The sequence below is a fragment of the Acartia tonsa genome, chromosome 11, assembly GCF_053477335.1.
Source record: "Acartia tonsa isolate MP-2025a chromosome 11, ASM5347733v1, whole genome shotgun sequence".
Lineage (NCBI taxonomy): Eukaryota > Metazoa > Arthropoda > Copepoda > Calanoida > Acartiidae > Acartia > Acartia tonsa.
In genome coordinates this window covers 2,332,427-2,350,550 of record NC_137270.1, presented here as the reverse complement: position 1 = coordinate 2,350,550, position 18,124 = coordinate 2,332,427, and the positions used below count along the sequence as shown (strand labels likewise).

Sequence of the window (18,124 nt, the reverse complement as noted above, 5' to 3'; positions counted from 1 at the left end):
AAAAATAAGGAAAAAAAAGTTTAGTTAAAATAAGAACATTAAGTCAGGATATAATTACCTCTCTTATTACTTGCATTAAGCTCCTAATTATCTAATTATATAGCATCTTTACAGTCTTAGAAAAAATATAAAACTTTGACAGTATTAGGAAAAGCAACAAGAATTCCCCATTAGAGTTTGCTTTTACCAGGGATCTAAAGGGATAAGACAATGGTCGATAAATTAATGTACATTTCCAAGGATGATACACAAAATCACCCTTTTTGTAGATTACAAATTAGTGGTTGAAAAGCTTGGACACCCAACTTAAACTTTGAAGACTTTAACTGAATTTTGATTGGTTGGTCATTAAGTTGAATGTCAAAACGTTTCTACTACTAATTGTAATCTATATAAGGGGTAATTTGTGTATAATCATTGGGGATGTACATATTTTCATCAGCCATTGTCTTATCCCTTTAGATCCCTGTTTATTTGTGAGTGTTTATACTTGATACTTTCAAGTTCATGTTGATATAATTAATTGCATACATAATTAATAAAGTATCTCTTTATATGATTCAGAGACATACAGATATAGGGTTGGAATTTTATTCTGAACCAATTGTTTAAAATCAACTATGCATTAATGAATCGGAGGTCTTTGCAGATAAACTTATGGGGTTTAAATTTTCCACCTATTTAAACTCTTGGGAGATTTCCTGGTGGTTTCACACAAAGGGCCTATTACGCACCGATAATACCAGCCCCATTTAATTTTTGAAATAAATTAGAATAAGGACAGGAGGTCGTTTTTGCCCTTGGAGGTGAACCTAACCCTGCGGAACTATTCTTTAACCAATATAACCTGGCATAATCTTACCTAAAGTAATAAATAAACAAATATGACTTTCATCTCAGGTATTTTTTAAGGAGGAGGGGGGATGTTTAAGGAACCCGCTAAATTGGTGATAAAAAGCTTACACTTGTTAAGTGTCCTTTATGAAGCTATTAATTTTAATTAGTTGGATGTAATGTTATTAAATATTGCTGTCATTTACACCCCTAACCAATGAGATTTCAACTTAGGGTAGGAGGGGTCATTGGTCTATTTGTTACACTAAAGTCTTATAATAACATTTTCTTATTTGTTGGATACTTTAATTGAATTTTGATTGGTTGGTTCATTAAGTTAAGATTTTTAACATTCCAACCACTAATTTTAATCTTGAGAAGGAGTAAATTTGTGTATCAGCATTTATCGACCATTGTCTTATCCCTTTAGATTCCTGGTTCCGTCTACTTTTTTCTTATGTATTTTATGTGATTATATTAATTAGAGCCAGGAGTCCATTAACAGATAAATTATTCAAACTATGATGAAGAAACAGCTTACAAACATTTTCCTCAATATTTCTCTACATTTTAGGATCCTAGTTAAGAGATAAAATGACATTTTCTCGTATTCATTCGAGTCCGGTGGATAGGAACCGGTTCTCATCCATACGAAACAACTATGTCTAGCATCGTATTATATCCAGCTTTCTACGAATATAAAAATGTACAATCAAAAGATTAAAACCAGTTTTTTTAGCCGGTGTCTTCGGCACCTTGGGGCTAAAAAACTAGTTTTAATCTTATAATTGTGCATTCTATATCCGCGGAAAGCCGTTTATAATACGATGCTAGAAATAACTATTATTTAAGTTAAATTTAAAAAAAGCATTTAAAGGGGATAATATTCTTATAATTAAAAATATAAATCAAAACGTACAGGAGGAGAGTGAACCCCCTACACCCCTCTTAAACCCCTCAATTTTTGATTTTAGGGAGAGTACTATAATTTTCAGGCAAATTCCTGTACACGCCACTGATACTAATAAGTTTGTTTTTCAAAATTAAAAAAAAATAATTTTCTGTTTTATTTTACTAAATAAATTCAGTAAATTTTGCTGACGTTTTTAAGGGCAGACTATAATATGAAAGACAATGATGATACACAAAATTACCCCTTCTGTAGATTACAATTAGTGGTTGAAACGTTCGAATACTCAACTTAGGGATCCAACAAATAAAAATTCAGTCCCCAAAGTTTGTGGACTAGTATAATTCTCTCTCTGTTTTTTTTGCAAGGTTCTTTGGGTGTGTTATCCATTAAATTCTTGTTTTAGACAAGTTAATTGGTTAAATTCAAGTAGATTTTGATACACATTCATACAAGGGAGGAAGGGGACAATGAGCTGTTCATTCCAGATTGGAAATATTCAAAAAAAAATCCAACTCTCAGTTATTTGTCATACCCCCGACCGTTAAGGGTTAAATTTTGATTTGTTGGTTTATTAATTAGAATCTCCAAACATTTCAACCACTAATTGTAATCTACATATGAGGGAATTTCGTGTATCTTTATCGGGTATGTACAATGTACATATATTTATCGGACATTGTCTTATCCCTTTAGATCCCTGAGGAAGGGTTAAAACTCGGTTAAAATAAATTCCAGTCCACCTCTCCTGCATTTAATAGTTACAACAGGCATGATTTAACATATAAGACTTTTGGGCTAGAATAGTTTATCACCCATTGTTCATTCATTTATAACATGCATATATGTAGATTTTGATACCAGGGATCTAAATGGATGGCCAAAAAGTTGTTTTACAACCCAATTAGTGGTTAAAAAATTTTAACACGCAACTAAATGAACCAAACAATCAAAATTTAAGAAAACCCCCAAAGTTGTTAAGCCAACAAAAAAGAAAATGTTATTAAAAGACTTTAAAGACAAGTAAAATAAATAACACAATGTCCCCTCCCTACCTGAATTGATACACATATCTTCATATTATATACAAGAACTTAGCTCAACCATCAAAGTTAAATGGAAGAATACAATACGTAAAATCTCCTTTGCTTAAAAAAAACATTTTTAAAACTTAAATAGGCAAATAGAAAAATAACCACATTTTTTTTAATTCAATTTAAAAGAAATAAGTAAATTATGTTTTTTCTTTGTTAAAAACTTAAATGTATGTACTCATTTTTTTTTTTGTAAATCTAGCAAATAAATGAATGAAGCTCTAAAAAAAACATTACAAAATTTTTATTAAATTTTTATCTCGTAAAATAGAAACAAATTATGCATTTGGGATAAAGGTCATCAAATTCTCAAAATTAATTCTTAAAATAAACTTTTTAGTTACAATTTTGATTTTATCATTTTAAAGTTATTTATTGATTTTCCCCTATAGGTTTAGCAAGAGCGTAAAAAAGAGAAGAAAAAGTTAATTCTAAGGATCTTAGAGAAAACTATTTTTATAGTTATTGAGATTTGTGTAAACAGTATCTTTTTAGCTTTTAGCTTTGTAAACAAGTATCAGGAGATTTTTTTTAATAACAGGGAGAATTTTATTCAAAACTTGACAGAAAAGAAAAGGTTACAAATAAACCTTACAGTCTGAGGTATAGGAATTATTTACTGTCATTTTAGTAAGTATATAATTTTGTTTTGTTAAATAGACATTTATCTTGGAAATTGTTTTTCCAGTATCTTTTTTAAAGTTTAGTATCAACTCAAATTCTTGTTATAAATGCATTATTTCTCTGTATTATTTAAAGATGATTTTTACATTTGGTCAACAAGAATAATAGAATATTGCAGAAAAATATTTGATTGTCATTGTTTCATTTCTTACTATGCTTTAAATAAATTGACTACTCAAAATGTATTCTAATAATATTTAAATTTTTCATCTGGTCATTACTTCGTCATTATCCTTGTTAATTTTGTAACAACATATCTATAGTATAGACAAATACAGAGATAACTACCTCCTTCCCTTTTTCAATGACTTTTTCGTCTGCTAACAAGTTGCTTTGGCTAAATGGCTGTGTTAATACACACCACACCCATGGTTGATTTTCATTGACCCAATGAAGAGTCGTGTCAAGGAAACTGCGATGGGGATGTGATCATTAATAAGATATCTCAATCATGTAGTGTAAGGTGTACAAATCTAAGACATCAAATATCAAATCCACTAGAGTAATATTAGAGTAACCCAAAAAATATTTAACTTTATTGTCAAGAACCCGTCTTTAGCGGGTAAATAATTAAAGATTAAAATAAAATTATATTCTAATAGTATTTCTCTCAATTGCAAATCCTATTTGAATTTAATTTTTTAGAAAGATGATTTTATGATTTTAACCTTTGAAATGTTTCTTTATAGTGTTCCCAGAATGAAGTCGGGGACAATGGGCTGTTTAATTAATACACTGGTCCCCAAAGTTTCATAATAACGTTTTCTTACTTCTTGGCTCATCAACTTTGTGGTTTTGATTGGTTGGTTCATTAAATTGAGTGTCCAAATTTTCAACCACTTCCTTTTTTATCTCCAGAAGGGGTAATTTTGTGTATCATCAGTGGCGAGATATATAAATTTATATGTCATTGTCTTAACACTTAGTGTTCCTCACACCTTGATTTACGTGATTTTCAGCCCTCTTACTTTTTGTGAAGGAAATTCCTGCATAAAAAAAACTTTTGCTTAAGACAGACTGTACAATAAAATAATTTTTGTGTTGTACATTCACTTTAACAAAAGGGTCATTTTTTGGCGTAATTAGTTCTAGGACTGTCATTGCAGTTCTGATTATAGAAAAATGTGATAAAAAGCGTAATTTATGTTGCGTTATTCAGTAAAGTTAGATGATTGGTTATAGTCAAATGCTCTTATTAAGTCAAACTGTTTTTTAAATATGGACCATTTCATATCTATACATATGATTATAATTAAGAACAATTTGACTTAATAAGAGCATTTTACTACAACCAACACCCAACTTTACTGAATAACACAAAATAAATGACGCTCTTTATCACATAATTTTATTAACAGAACTGCAATGACAGTCATGATCCACAAGAGTAACTCATAATTATACAACTATTACGGAAAATATACGTCTATACTATGACAGTGTGAAATTATCGTCAATTTAGCATGGAACACATTTATTAGTCAGTTCGTTCATCCAGTAGGAACATGAAAATCTGGTGCAAGACCCAATTGTAATTTTATTTATTCTTATAATAAAGTAAAAGGATGTTTTATATACCGAAGGATCTCGCTAAACGCTGAACCGATCAGGTTCTACTAAACAGAGTAGCTTCTCATAGGTCCCGGGAAGGTTTATAACTATTTTGGAGAAGGGTACCAAAATCGCCCCTAGAAGAAAAAACCCCTCCCAAAATCTTTATTTTTTTAACTGAAATTAAAAATGAGGGAGCACCCCATCTCAAAAAAAAAAATAAACACCCCTCTAAAACAATTTTTTTTACTTTTTCTTTTAAAATCTAAAATATGATATTGGTTTATCAAATTCGACTCTCCCCTAATCAAGTACCCCTAGAGGCTTCTAAGGGCGTAGCCGCTAGTAGTATTATACAACAACTCTTTTTTTGGTATTGTGCCCTTTGCAAAAACTATGCGCATGTGATTATATGCGGAAGTTAATGCACAACAATTCTTGCATGAAAAGCTAAAAATAAGAAAAGTTTGTTTTTACCAATTATCATATTATTATCAGAACTTTAATAATAACTTTTTTATTTATGTTGTAGCACTTTCACTTTTACTTATGACAACACAAAGTAGTTTTGACAAAAATTACAAAATAGTCAGGGATCTAGAGGGATAAGACAATGGCCTATACATTGATGTACTTCTCACATGATGATACAAAAAATAATTCCTTCTGTAGATTACAATTGGTGGTTGAATTGTTTGAACACTTAACTTAATAAACAAACCAATCAAAATTCACTGAAGTTAAGCCAACGAATAACAAAACGTTGTTATAAAGCTTTAGATACTAGTGTAATAAACAGCCCAAAATAGAAAATAAGTAGTTTACAAAAGAAAACAGAAATAAAACGTCACCTATTGCATTAAAGACTTTCAAACATATAACAAAAGAAAAATAGTTTTGCTGTTGAAAGTAGACATCAAAATTCTTTTTGAAATTATATAATTTAATATTAAAGTTTCTGATTGATCAATTAGATTAGGATTTCATATCTTTCCTCAACATACAGAGGTGTCAGGCTAGAGGGTAGATTTGAATAAAAATTGCAAAAAATATTAAAAAGAAAGATCACTATAAAACATATTTCATGAACAATAAATTGGACTTGCTGAATCAAAATTTAAATATAGTATCAGAAATTTTTGACCTAACAGATATGTAAAACTTTGCGTATCATCATTGGGGATGTACATCATCCATTGTCTTATCTCTTCAGGTCCATGGATGATTTGTCACTCTATATCTAATAAACTTTTTGTTCTAGCGCACTAGAGCAGAGAAAAATCTAATTTACATTGTGGGATTTAAATTCTTTTCATCTTCACAAAATTGATTAAATTTCATCATTATCATTCTTTGTCATCTCATATATGAATAACCATACAGATTTATGTTTCAGTAGCTTATTTATTGTCTGCAAGAACTTTGTAGCTATGGCATTTAGTAAAATTACTCAACTGTATATAAAATAAAATATCATTTAATTCAAATGATATTTTTCCACAAATTTTATTGACAATAAAAAAAATTATTTGTGAGAAAAAAAAAGTTTTTCGCTGGTAGTTAAGGCACAAACAAAATAAAGTTAAATATTATTTTGGATAATAAAAAATTTATCATGTTTTTGAATCTATGCATTAAGAGTATCATATTAAACACACAGTATTATTCAATTAAAAAACTGAATTTTGAAAAATCATAACAATTTGGTTTATACTGAATAGCCTTGACAGTCAAAATTTTGCAGAAAAATGAATAAGTATTAAAAAAAAACTTTTATAAATCAGAATATAATTTTTGCATAAAAAAGATAGGATGCCTGTCAGTCTCTTTATACCAAAAGATCTGATTGTTATACTCATACAACTTATTTTTTAGTTCTTTTTAGGTCCTTGGCAGATTTTATTTTACTTTTTGTTTTTAAATCTAAGTTTTTGGATCCTTTCTCCCTCCTTCAGTAATTTGGCTGCTAGTAAACAATAATCCTAAACCTGAACTATATCACTATAACTAAACCTGAGACCTTAGTATCTATAAGTTTTGACTAATAACATTAGACTAGCAGAAAAGTTTTTTTTAACTCTTACTATATTTATACTACTATGTACCAAAATTATTTCTCTGAATTTCTATCCAAAACAATGGAATATTCTAAGAAAATCTAAATAATCCTGTGCAATTTTCCCCATTCTATGGAATTTATTCTGTCTAGATTTTGTTGCAGGAAACATAACACATAGAATAATACACTTAGAATACTTACCTAGTAGATTCAAATTCTAAAAATTAAAGAAACATGTAATTTGCTTTAATTTTGACTCAAACCATGTCAAAACTAAAGATAATAAAACTTTTCTTATGTGCGCATTAAGGGTGAGTAAAATTCTTTGTCTCAAACAGGCACAATACATAAACATTGAAAATTATAGCCTTCAGACAAAGGTCATCCTATCAAAGAGGTGGAAATTTTTAGGATGCAATTAATAATACTCTTTGTAAGGCTGAAGTTATACAATAAAAAAGTTCATCTTTAAGAAAGACAATCGTAATAGATTCAGAAAAAAAAAATAAATAAATAAAAAAAAGAAAACTGACTTTGAAGCATCAGTGAGACTGAGATTATAGTTTAGACAACCAAAAAGTTAAAAAAAATTATATTTTATAACAATCCTATATTGTTTGCTTTAAAATCTTACAATATCTTAATAAAAATTTCATCCGATGCTTACTTTGTACATAACAAAACATAAATTTTTATGGCTATTAGTAAATTTAGTGCATTTAAGTTAAAAATATAACTATTTACAGTTTTACTTAAAGCCTTTAATATCAGCCTATAACAAAGACGTCTTCAGATTTCTATTTGATTTGTTCTATGAGGAAACATAATCTAAATACAGACAAGTTAAAGTATTCAGATATATTCAGAATACTAGAGCCTGTATTTATTTACTTTTCAATATATAAAGAAGTAAAATAAGATTATAATTTTTATTTCATATTATTTAATCTATAAACTAAAGAAGTTGATTAAAAATGTTATTTCCAGAAAAAAAATTAGTGTACCTTTTGTATACAATTTTTATTGTTAAGCTTAATATTTTTTGGTGAACAAGCTTCTTTTTGATTTCATTTATAAAATAAAGGAAAGGGAAGAACCTGTCGAATATAGTAGACAATATCTTTAAATTTCATTTTATGTTTAATCTTTGCATGATTTTCTGCTTTTGCAGCAGCCACCCTAGGTTTCAAAAGTACCAAACCATTTATAAAATTATCCGAATATGTGTAACTATATCATTTTTTTGAATGAATATGTTGTAATACATATCTATATATTTTCTTTGTTATTTGATACTATTTTAAAAATATGAAAAATTAAATCTTTAAAAAGTTATAAAATGAATTGTAATCTTATTCTGGTTGTTAGAATAAAAGAAAAGAAAATGCAAGTTTTTTTTGTATAATTGTGTGTTTCTAGACAATATAGTCACCATAGAACATTTATCAATAGTTAGATTGTTAGGTACTTACTTAGTTTTTATATATATATCAAAAGATAACTATATTTTACAAAGAAATGAAGTATTTTTTCCATAAACGTTCAAAAATATTTTGTTCATTTTTGACAAGGTGTTTTTTAGGTTGCTTTAAACCAGTGCAACTCATTGCCATTTCATAGTTAGTTCTTTAAGATAAAGGCACAATTGAACCTTGGAGATGTGACACCTAACTAGAAATGAAAGGTATGGCTCTAATTTGACCATACAAAATTTCTACTGCATTCTTTTATTTTAGAATTGATTTGACCTTCAGTTTGATAACAATATAATAATTATTCTTTGCTATGTACATATAAACAACAAAGAACACATAAAAATATTCTGACAAAAACTAATAAGATAACTAAAACTTTTAATTTTAAAAAGTTACTTAAAGTAACCAAGAAAAGTTCAAATTTCCTCTTAAAAAATCCTGTTTTTTTTATCATAACAAAAATAAGCACTTATAGAATATCATATCAAAATATTACATTTTTTTTTCATGGTTGCTTTGGCCCTAGATGCTCTCGGGGCCTGAAGAGAAGAGACCAATCGGTTGAGCGGTTACCGATATCTTAAGCTTTAGACGGAAGGACGAACGGACAGACATCGTTCTACTTTGCATTATAGATAATAAAGTTCCCGCATAGTGAGACACAATACAAACACAAATAAGTTCACAAATGAGCAGCAAACAAAACAATATGAAAAAGAGAAACAAAAGACTTTTTATATATTTGCTTACTCGTGTATGTCAACACATTCATATCATCATCTGTATATCTATCCATCTAATTATCTATCTAACTATCTTATTATCTTTTTAACTTTTCATCTATTTAACTTTTTTATCAATTTATTCATCTCTCTATCCATTTATCTAATCATCCATTTATCCATCCATCCATCCATCAATCCATACATCCATCCATTTATCTAATCATCCATCCATCCATCCATCCATCCATCCATCCATCAATCCATCCATCCATCCATCCATCCATTCATCCATCCATCCATCCATCCATCCATCCATCCATCCATCCATCCATCCATCCATCCATCCATCCATCCATCCATCCATCCATCCATCAATCCATCCATACAACCATCCATTTTGTTCTAATTTATATATTTTTATCAGTGGATAACAGACCTAAGTAATTCTGATGACCTGGTTTGTTTCAACATAGGAGGACGGAAATTCTATGTTATGGCCAGAAATTTTGTCAACCAGCCCAACTCTAGGCTTAGCTCAATGGTAAGTGCAGTTATTCTCAGGGAGCTAAAGGGATAAGACAATGTCCGAAAAATTTATGTAAATCCCTAATTATAATGCAAAAAATTACACCTTCTGTAGATTACAATTAGTGTTTGAAACGTTTGGACACTAAACTTAATGAACCAACCAATCAAAATTTAATAAGTCTCCAAAGTTGTTAAGTCAACAATTTAGAAAACGTTTTTATAAGAATTTGGGGACTAGTGAAATGAAAAGCCCAATGTTACCATAATTAAAAGCTTGATAAGCATAATTTAAAGCTTGACAATTCTATGCCAATTCTTACATATCTAATTAGACATAATATCTATCCGTGCAAGCGTACAGACTGACGGACGACCTATCTTAATTGCAGAAAAGCTTCCCTTTAAAAATGTTTAATTCTGTACAAGAAAATAAAACCATAACACGAAAACCAAAATACTCTAACTGTTTAGAAAAATAGAGGAAATAGTGTTTTAGTTTTTATAAGATTCACTATTAAGATGCAGGATCTAAAGGGATAAGACAATGGCTGATAAATTGATGTACATCCCAAAAGATGATAAACAAAATTACACCTTCTGTAGTTAAATGATGCTTGAAATGTTTTGACACTCAATTGAATAAACCAACCAATCAAATTCAATTCAATTCAAAAAAAAGTTGTTTAGCTAACTAATAAGAAAACGTGATTATAAAAGTTTGGGGACTAGTGTAATAAAAAGCCGAACGTCCCCTCCCTCCATGATTAGAATGATAAATATTGAAAGGACTTTATACAACTTGTAGAATTATCATAAAATCTCAATTTTCTTAAAGAAATATAAAAAAACAAGATATAAAACATAAAACTGTAAATGAAAATAATATACAGTATAAGCCCAAAAAAGATTTAAGAACAAGATTATCTTATTTTGTAAAAAAAAATCTTTAAAAAGATAGCTAAGCCAATATTTTCATACTTCAATAATATTCAAATATCCCCTACTACCGGCTACGCCCCTAGAGGCCTCTAGTTGCAATTAAAGTGATCTTTTTAAATATCTAATAAAAAAAAATTGTTTTTTTTAAAGATCAGTTGTTTCTTTTTCGAGGGTTTATTCATTGGCGCCACTTTAAAATATTTTTGTTTTTTTTTCGGCGATTTTTCCTAGGAGGGTGTTGGTACCCAAAATAGTTATATACCTTCCCAGGACATATGAGAAGCTCACTGTAAAAGAAAACCAGAGTAGACACAGACAGAGATCCTTTTACTTTATCATAAGGATACATATGTAGTTTTCTAAAGTCTACATATAATAATATAATGTAAATAATGAGAAGTATTTACATAAAACTTGAGTATATTATTAGCACTCTATGAATATAAGTACTTAGAAATAAATATGTTGTACTATCTCTTTGTTTACCAATATGTCTATAAATATCTTTATTTCCTAAGATTTATAAATAATAATAGGTATCTATCGCATCGTTTTCGTGAGTATTAAAACCTGTTTTATTAGCCCTGAGGGACTGAACGCCCGGGCTAACAAAACTATTATTAATCTTTAAATTTTTTATCTTAATATTCGAAAATTGTCTGTAATTCGATGCTATTTATGGTTTTTCAGTATTGCTGAGAACTGGTTCTAATCCTGCGGATAGTAATCGGTTACTTGCAGGGCATTTATAAGGTCAATTAATGCCATACGTGTTATTCAAAAAATTCAAAATTCGATGTTACTTATTCGATAAATTTATTTATACTTTTTTTAAATTATGCCTAACAGTCCTAGTAATCACCATGTCTTATATCAAGATCCCTCCCCACCCCCCCCTTTCCACCGTAAATGCCTCTTGAGGCCACTAAGGGCGTATCTACTAGTATCTTAAAAAGAAATAAATTTTATTTCAACCAAAATATGTTTTCCACAATTCTCTCATTTGTATGGGTTTAAATAATTTAATTTTAATTCCCTATAATTTGGTTTAATTTGAAACAATTAGCAAAGGAGGATTGTTCCCAGGGAAGGAGGGGACACTGGGCTCTTTACAACAAAAGTTCCCAAAGTTTTATCATAACGTTTTCTTGTTCGTTGGCTCTACAACTTTAGAGACTTTTATTGAATTTTGATTGGTTTGGTCATAAAATTAAGTATCCAAACGTTTCAACCAATAAGTGGTATCTACAGAAAGGGTAATTTTGTTTATCAGTAATTAATCAGCTATTGTCTTATACCTTAAGATTCCTGATTGTTTGCTTAAAATTAACCAAGAATAATGATAATGAAATAGCAAACTTTATTCGATATGGACAATTATGATTCTAAACAGCTCATTTTCAATCTTTATATAAAAGTAGCAGGATGTCTATCTATCCTTAACCGCTGGATCGATATGGTGGGAAGGTGCAACCACACGCCCAAGAAAAATTTCCCCTAGATAACTACCCACCCCCCCTAAAAAAAACCTTCCCTTCCCCTTAACAAAGTGCTACTAGAGGCCTCAATGAGGCGTGTTCGATAGTATGGAAAAAATAACAATAATCTACTGTACGGTTTAAAAAAGACAATAAGGAGATCATGGTACTTTATAAACAAGCTGGATAATGTTGATTTACTTATTTTTATCTGTAGTAATGAGGGACAAAAACATAACATAATAAATTATTTAGCTGCATTTTTATCATAATCGTAAAGAAACATTTTCAAATTTTGAATAAAACGTTTTAAATGTTGCAATCATTACCTGAAAACTCTGTTTTTATATATGATTTTATTTTTTATTTAAATAATAAATTAAAACTTATTTAACAGCACTTTGATTATGACAAAGTATTTGACGACGCAATAAATAATATAAACAATGATGCTAAAATAACAACAAAAAAAACAGTACATTTTTACTTTTGCGCATAAAATTGGGAAGTTTTCACAAAAAAAATCCAACACATTTAACTAAAATTAAAAGGTTTATAAATTAATGTTAAAGAAACAATACATAGGAAAAATTTAGAACTTTTTAAAAAATAAATGTGAAAATCCGCCAAATTATATAAACATATTAAGCAAGGAAAGGAGGCAATCTAAACAACAATAAGAGGATATTTCCTATTTTGTAGGGTAGAGTGAAGCAATTTCACTCTCATGAAATAAATGATTATGATATAAAGTGTAAGATGATTCTAAAACAAAATAATAATTATTAAATCACAGAAACTATACAAAAAATATATTTGTTTTTTTTCGTAGCAAGGCCGTCATATTGATGGACCAAGTAATTTTCTGTAAGAGTATCTTCATGAAAGAAACAGCAATTTATCTTATATAGCAGCCAAGAAAATCACATAGTAGACTACACAAATTATTGAGAAGCTTTGCTAATAAAAACGGTTGAATCCAGTATATCAAAACACAAAAATTCAAATCAGCAAGTTTTGATTATTTATTTAGAAATAAAATCATAGAATTTTATAAATTACTTTGGTCTGTTTTAATCTGAGAAAAAATAAAAAAATAAATAAAAAGTTTTTATAAAAGAATGTTTTTAAAGTAAAAAAAACATTATAAAATCTCTAAAATTGTTTTCTATGAGTTGGATGATTTTTAATGGTATTCCATTAATTATTCATCATGTTTGTGATACATTTATTTATATCTAGCTCCAAAGACAGAAAACATTATTGTTAAAATTAATTTATCCATATCTTTTCTTTTTTCTATTTTCTCCCTATAAAGAGTTATTCTGTCAACCATAAACAAGGCAAATAATGATAATTAGCTCAACAATAATACTATTACTAACATCAGCTAAGACTAACTATTCATTAGTGCTTTATTACACACATTAATTGGGAAATCAACTAAAATATTTGTATGTCATTCTTAAACAGCACTGTAGTAATTTCTGATTCAGTTACAAATGTATTATTCCATATTGACAATTAGACTTGCACTTCTTATAGAGAAGTTTTAAAGATAAGTATTCCTTTTTTATATTCTAGAAATGATTCTGAGAATTTTACGTAACTTTTTTTTTCTGTTCAATTTTGTAAATGACAGTGACACCTTGTACAGTAAACAAGTTTTCAATAATAAAATATTTACATTTTTACAAACTTTAATCAGAAAGATTATGTACAGTAATAAAAAAAAGCTAAAAAAAATCATTCTGAGTGGAGAGTAATGTCATGTTTAGTTTAACAATGTGTTGGTTTAATTCATTTAATTATGTAAGGAGTATTGAAATAAGATGTTAAGATCTTAAGTAAATATAATGTAAACTATTGTGAGAGAGAAAGAAAGGAAGACAAAAAGATGAAAATTTTGATATTCATTACATTATATGCAAAATCATTTGTATATTAATATACAAAATATTGAGAAAGCAGTGCTATACCGTGCAAGAACAAGGAATACTTATTATTGCAGCCATATTTTGCTTGTCATATCCCATTTTAAAACATTTAGTGAGCAGAGTAGATCTTTGAGCACATATCCACATTATGTTCTCCTTTTTAACCTTAATTGGACAAACAGACAAATTGACAGACGTACAAACAGACACCCACATCATAATGTACTATCCTAATTATTAGCAACAGCCTTCGGTTCTGTTGTATGTACTGCTATAATTTCGTAATTTGGCACATTAATACATCTTATCTTATATTATCTTATCTAATAATTCTACAATTTAACTGAATTGCCCCTTGTACCCCTATCCTATGCAAAGTAACTACTCTTGAAAATTGTGTGTGCATATACACTCATACATTCCAGGGAGGTAGGGGACATTGGGCTGTTATTACACTAGTCCCCCAAAGGTTTTATAATAACGTTTTCTTATTCGTAGAATTTACAACTTTGGGGACTTTAATTGAATTGTTTGATTTATTAATGTGAGTGTTAAAAACTTTTAATTGTAATCTAAAAAGGATATTTGTATGTATCATCATTAAGGATGTACATCAATTTATTTGCCATTGTCTTATCCCATTAGTTCTCTGGTGCATATACAATACACTTATACATTCTCAAGGATAAAGTGGGCGCATTCTGCAAAATGATGATAGTTTTGTTTCAAATTACTAAATAATATTTATAAGTCTTCTTATTATTAAAGGAAAATCAGTAAATTATAATGCAATAAAATGCAAATATAATTTAGCTGCCCTAGGTTTTATATAGTTTCAGAAATTTATTTTTATTATCGTTATAAATATTCATTTATATCTTTTAATATATCTTTTAATAGCATATGATCACCACTGATAAAAATTATAGATGTTCGTACGCATAAGCTGCGCTTTTCCAGTATGGCATCAAAACTAAATATCCGCTGGATTAGAACCGGTTCTCAGCCATACTAAAAAATCATGTATAGCATCATGCATTACAGACAATTGTCCACGAATATTAAAACAGAAATCCTAAATTTTGATCTTATAATTGTTTCATGTTAGTATCTACGGAAAGCTGTCTATAATATGATGCGATAAATAACAATTATCATTTTTTTAGTTAATTTAAATGTTTTTTTCAGATTCGTTGTACAGAGAAGTCAGAAATAGAGAAATATTGCGATCTGTACAAGGAGGGAGAGATACCAGAATATTTCTTTGACAGGTGAGCATTACAGACATACAGAAAGACTGATAGATAGACAAACAGACATACAAACATACCGATAGATAGTGAAATAAATATTAGGACCTTAAGAAATATTAGTTGAAATCATTTCAGGTAAAAAAAAATTGACAGACAGACATAGAAACATTTTTATAAAAGATAGATAAATAAATAAAAAAATGTATAGATATTATTTATATAAGGATATGCAAGTCAGCTAGATATCTACACAAATATCTATCAAATAGTATAAATAGATAGATAGAAAATAACTATGTCATAAAATGATTCATACATAAATGATTAATATAATAATATTTTTTCGCATGTTATCAATTATTCTAATAACATGATTGCTAAAGTTGTTTTTCCTTCCATACAATCATAATTTGATGGATATGTTATTTGATAGGAATAAAAGCAGAAGAAAAAGATGTTAATGTAAAAGTTCATTTTGATACTTTTAATGAAATCAAAGACGTTATTTATTTAAATATAGTTGACTTTATACTTTATTATTATTTACCTTTTCAAGATTCAAAAGTAAACTCAAATCTTAGGATTGTTAACATGTATGTCAAGGAAAATGTTTTCATATGAAGCAATTTATGTCGTAAAAAAGAATAACTTTTTTTCTAAAGTTAGATATAATATTTTAATCACATTTTTAAAAAAAAAGTATATATCTACACATAAAAATTGCAATCAAAAAAAAATTTCTAGTTATAAAATATTATTTTCTAAATCTATCAACTGTGTGCTAGATTCTATTTAATGTCCTACTTATTACTACAATCAGAGTAGCTATTCTATCATAAAAATATCCGTATATATCCATCATTACATTTTAGCAGAGAGGGATGGGACATTGGGCTGTTTATTACACTAGTCCTAGAAATTTTATAATAACATTTTCTCATTCGTTGCCTTAATAATTTTGGGGACTTTTATTGAATTTTAAGTGGTTGGTTCAATAAGTTGAGTGTCCAAACGTTTAAACCTGTTAAATTTTGTATCGACTTATACATTTATATTCTGCTTTTTCAGTTCTGGCACTCTTGTTCTACATTTTCAGAGCTCCGCTTTTATGGATGTTGTCATCCTTGTTTTATTACATTTTCTATCTATTTCTTCTAGATATTAAGTTCTGTCTAAAGCAATAATGCTATAGCTTTTCTTCATGCAATAATCATATCAAGTCTTTGTACAATGAGCTATAGTAACAAAATATATTTTTGTATGTCCGCTTAGATCAATAAAATGGTTTTGAACCAGGTTTACTAAATTGAACCAGGTTTTAGGCTATAATCGATGTCACATATACATATAACAAACAAATTAAGTCTAACAAAAAAACACAAGTAATTGGAAAATAGCATACTTTATAAAATAATCAAAATTAATAGGAAAAAAAGCATAAACTTCAAAGCATATAAGTTACTAGTTATGAAGTTTCTCTGAAATGGAGAACTTATTCAGTTCAGTAGTTATTGAAATCTTAAGCATCAGGCATAAAAACCCTACTACTTAATACAATAGGATAAAAATATTAGAAATATTTTGGGATATATCTAAGAACTAATATGTCATTAAGAGTTTTTGTAAAAAAAATATGGTATGCAAATTTTTTATTTAAAATAAAAAATTAAGGGAGATATACTTATACTTAACAAAATAATACATTAGTAAAGTGTATTATTCTTCATACTAAGCATAATGTAGTAATATGTACATTACTACCACAATGAACACCCAGGGTGGAGGGGACATTGTGATGTTTATAGCATTAGTCCCCAAAGTTTTATAATAACGTTTTCTTATTCGTTGGTTTAACAGCTTTTGAAACTTTTATTAAATTTTGATTGGTTGGTTCATTCAGTTACATTTCATTCAACCAATAATTGTAATCTACAAAATTAGGTGATTTTGTGTATTATAAATGGGGATTCACATTAATTTATGGTTGTTTTATCCCTTTAGATCCCTGATATTACTACCACAATACACACCTCTTTCAACGTGATCTATTCTTACCGAATGTTTTATCAAAATGGGGAAAAAAGTAGTCCATTAGTAATAAATTTATGGGTATACTTTGAGATATTTTTTTTATCTTTTAAAATCCCTTTTTAGGAGCGACCAAATATTCATTACACTTGAAGCTTATTTTAGAGGGCTAGGCAACATAGCGTCATACACCTGTTAGTCTCAGGAAACTCAGCCTTTCCCATTTTTAAAAGTCAGCTGGAAGTCTGACCCAAATATAGCAATTCAACGTTTTAAACATTTTTTAAAAGCATCCAACGGGTTTTTAATTTGAGGCTTAGTCGCGGCTGCCGAGCCCTAGTGTTTTAGCTACAAAAGGCCTTGTTGTAATGAAAGGACACTTACATATGTTGCATTGGTTTTAGCTTAATATTCTCTCTTCCTATTCTCTGAATTACTCCCCTGGGAGTTCATAGAGTAAGCCAGTTAACAGCTGGTTCCAATAAATATTTTATAATTTACAATAACAAAACAATTGCAACCTTATCAAAGCTGTTACTATACAGGGAAAAGGGAATGTGATTCTGACAAACAAATCTAAAGGAAAATTTCCCCACAACCCCCGTACCCTTATTCCTCCTCTTCTTACC

General features: G+C 28.6%; 1 protein-coding gene across 1 annotated transcript in view; it reads left to right on the top strand.

Annotated features, from left to right (window-relative positions):
* LOC145331580 (potassium voltage-gated channel protein Shab-like) overlaps positions 1–18,124 on the top strand; it is a 133,290-nt gene that overhangs the window by 5,928 nt on the left and 109,238 nt on the right. The window contains exons 3-4 of the mRNA XM_080176325.1: positions 9,757–9,873; positions 15,403–15,485. Coding sequence (XP_080032451.1) covers positions 9,757–9,873; positions 15,403–15,485 — 200 coding nt within the window. The remainder of the gene's footprint in view (positions 1–9,756; positions 9,874–15,402; positions 15,486–18,124) is intronic.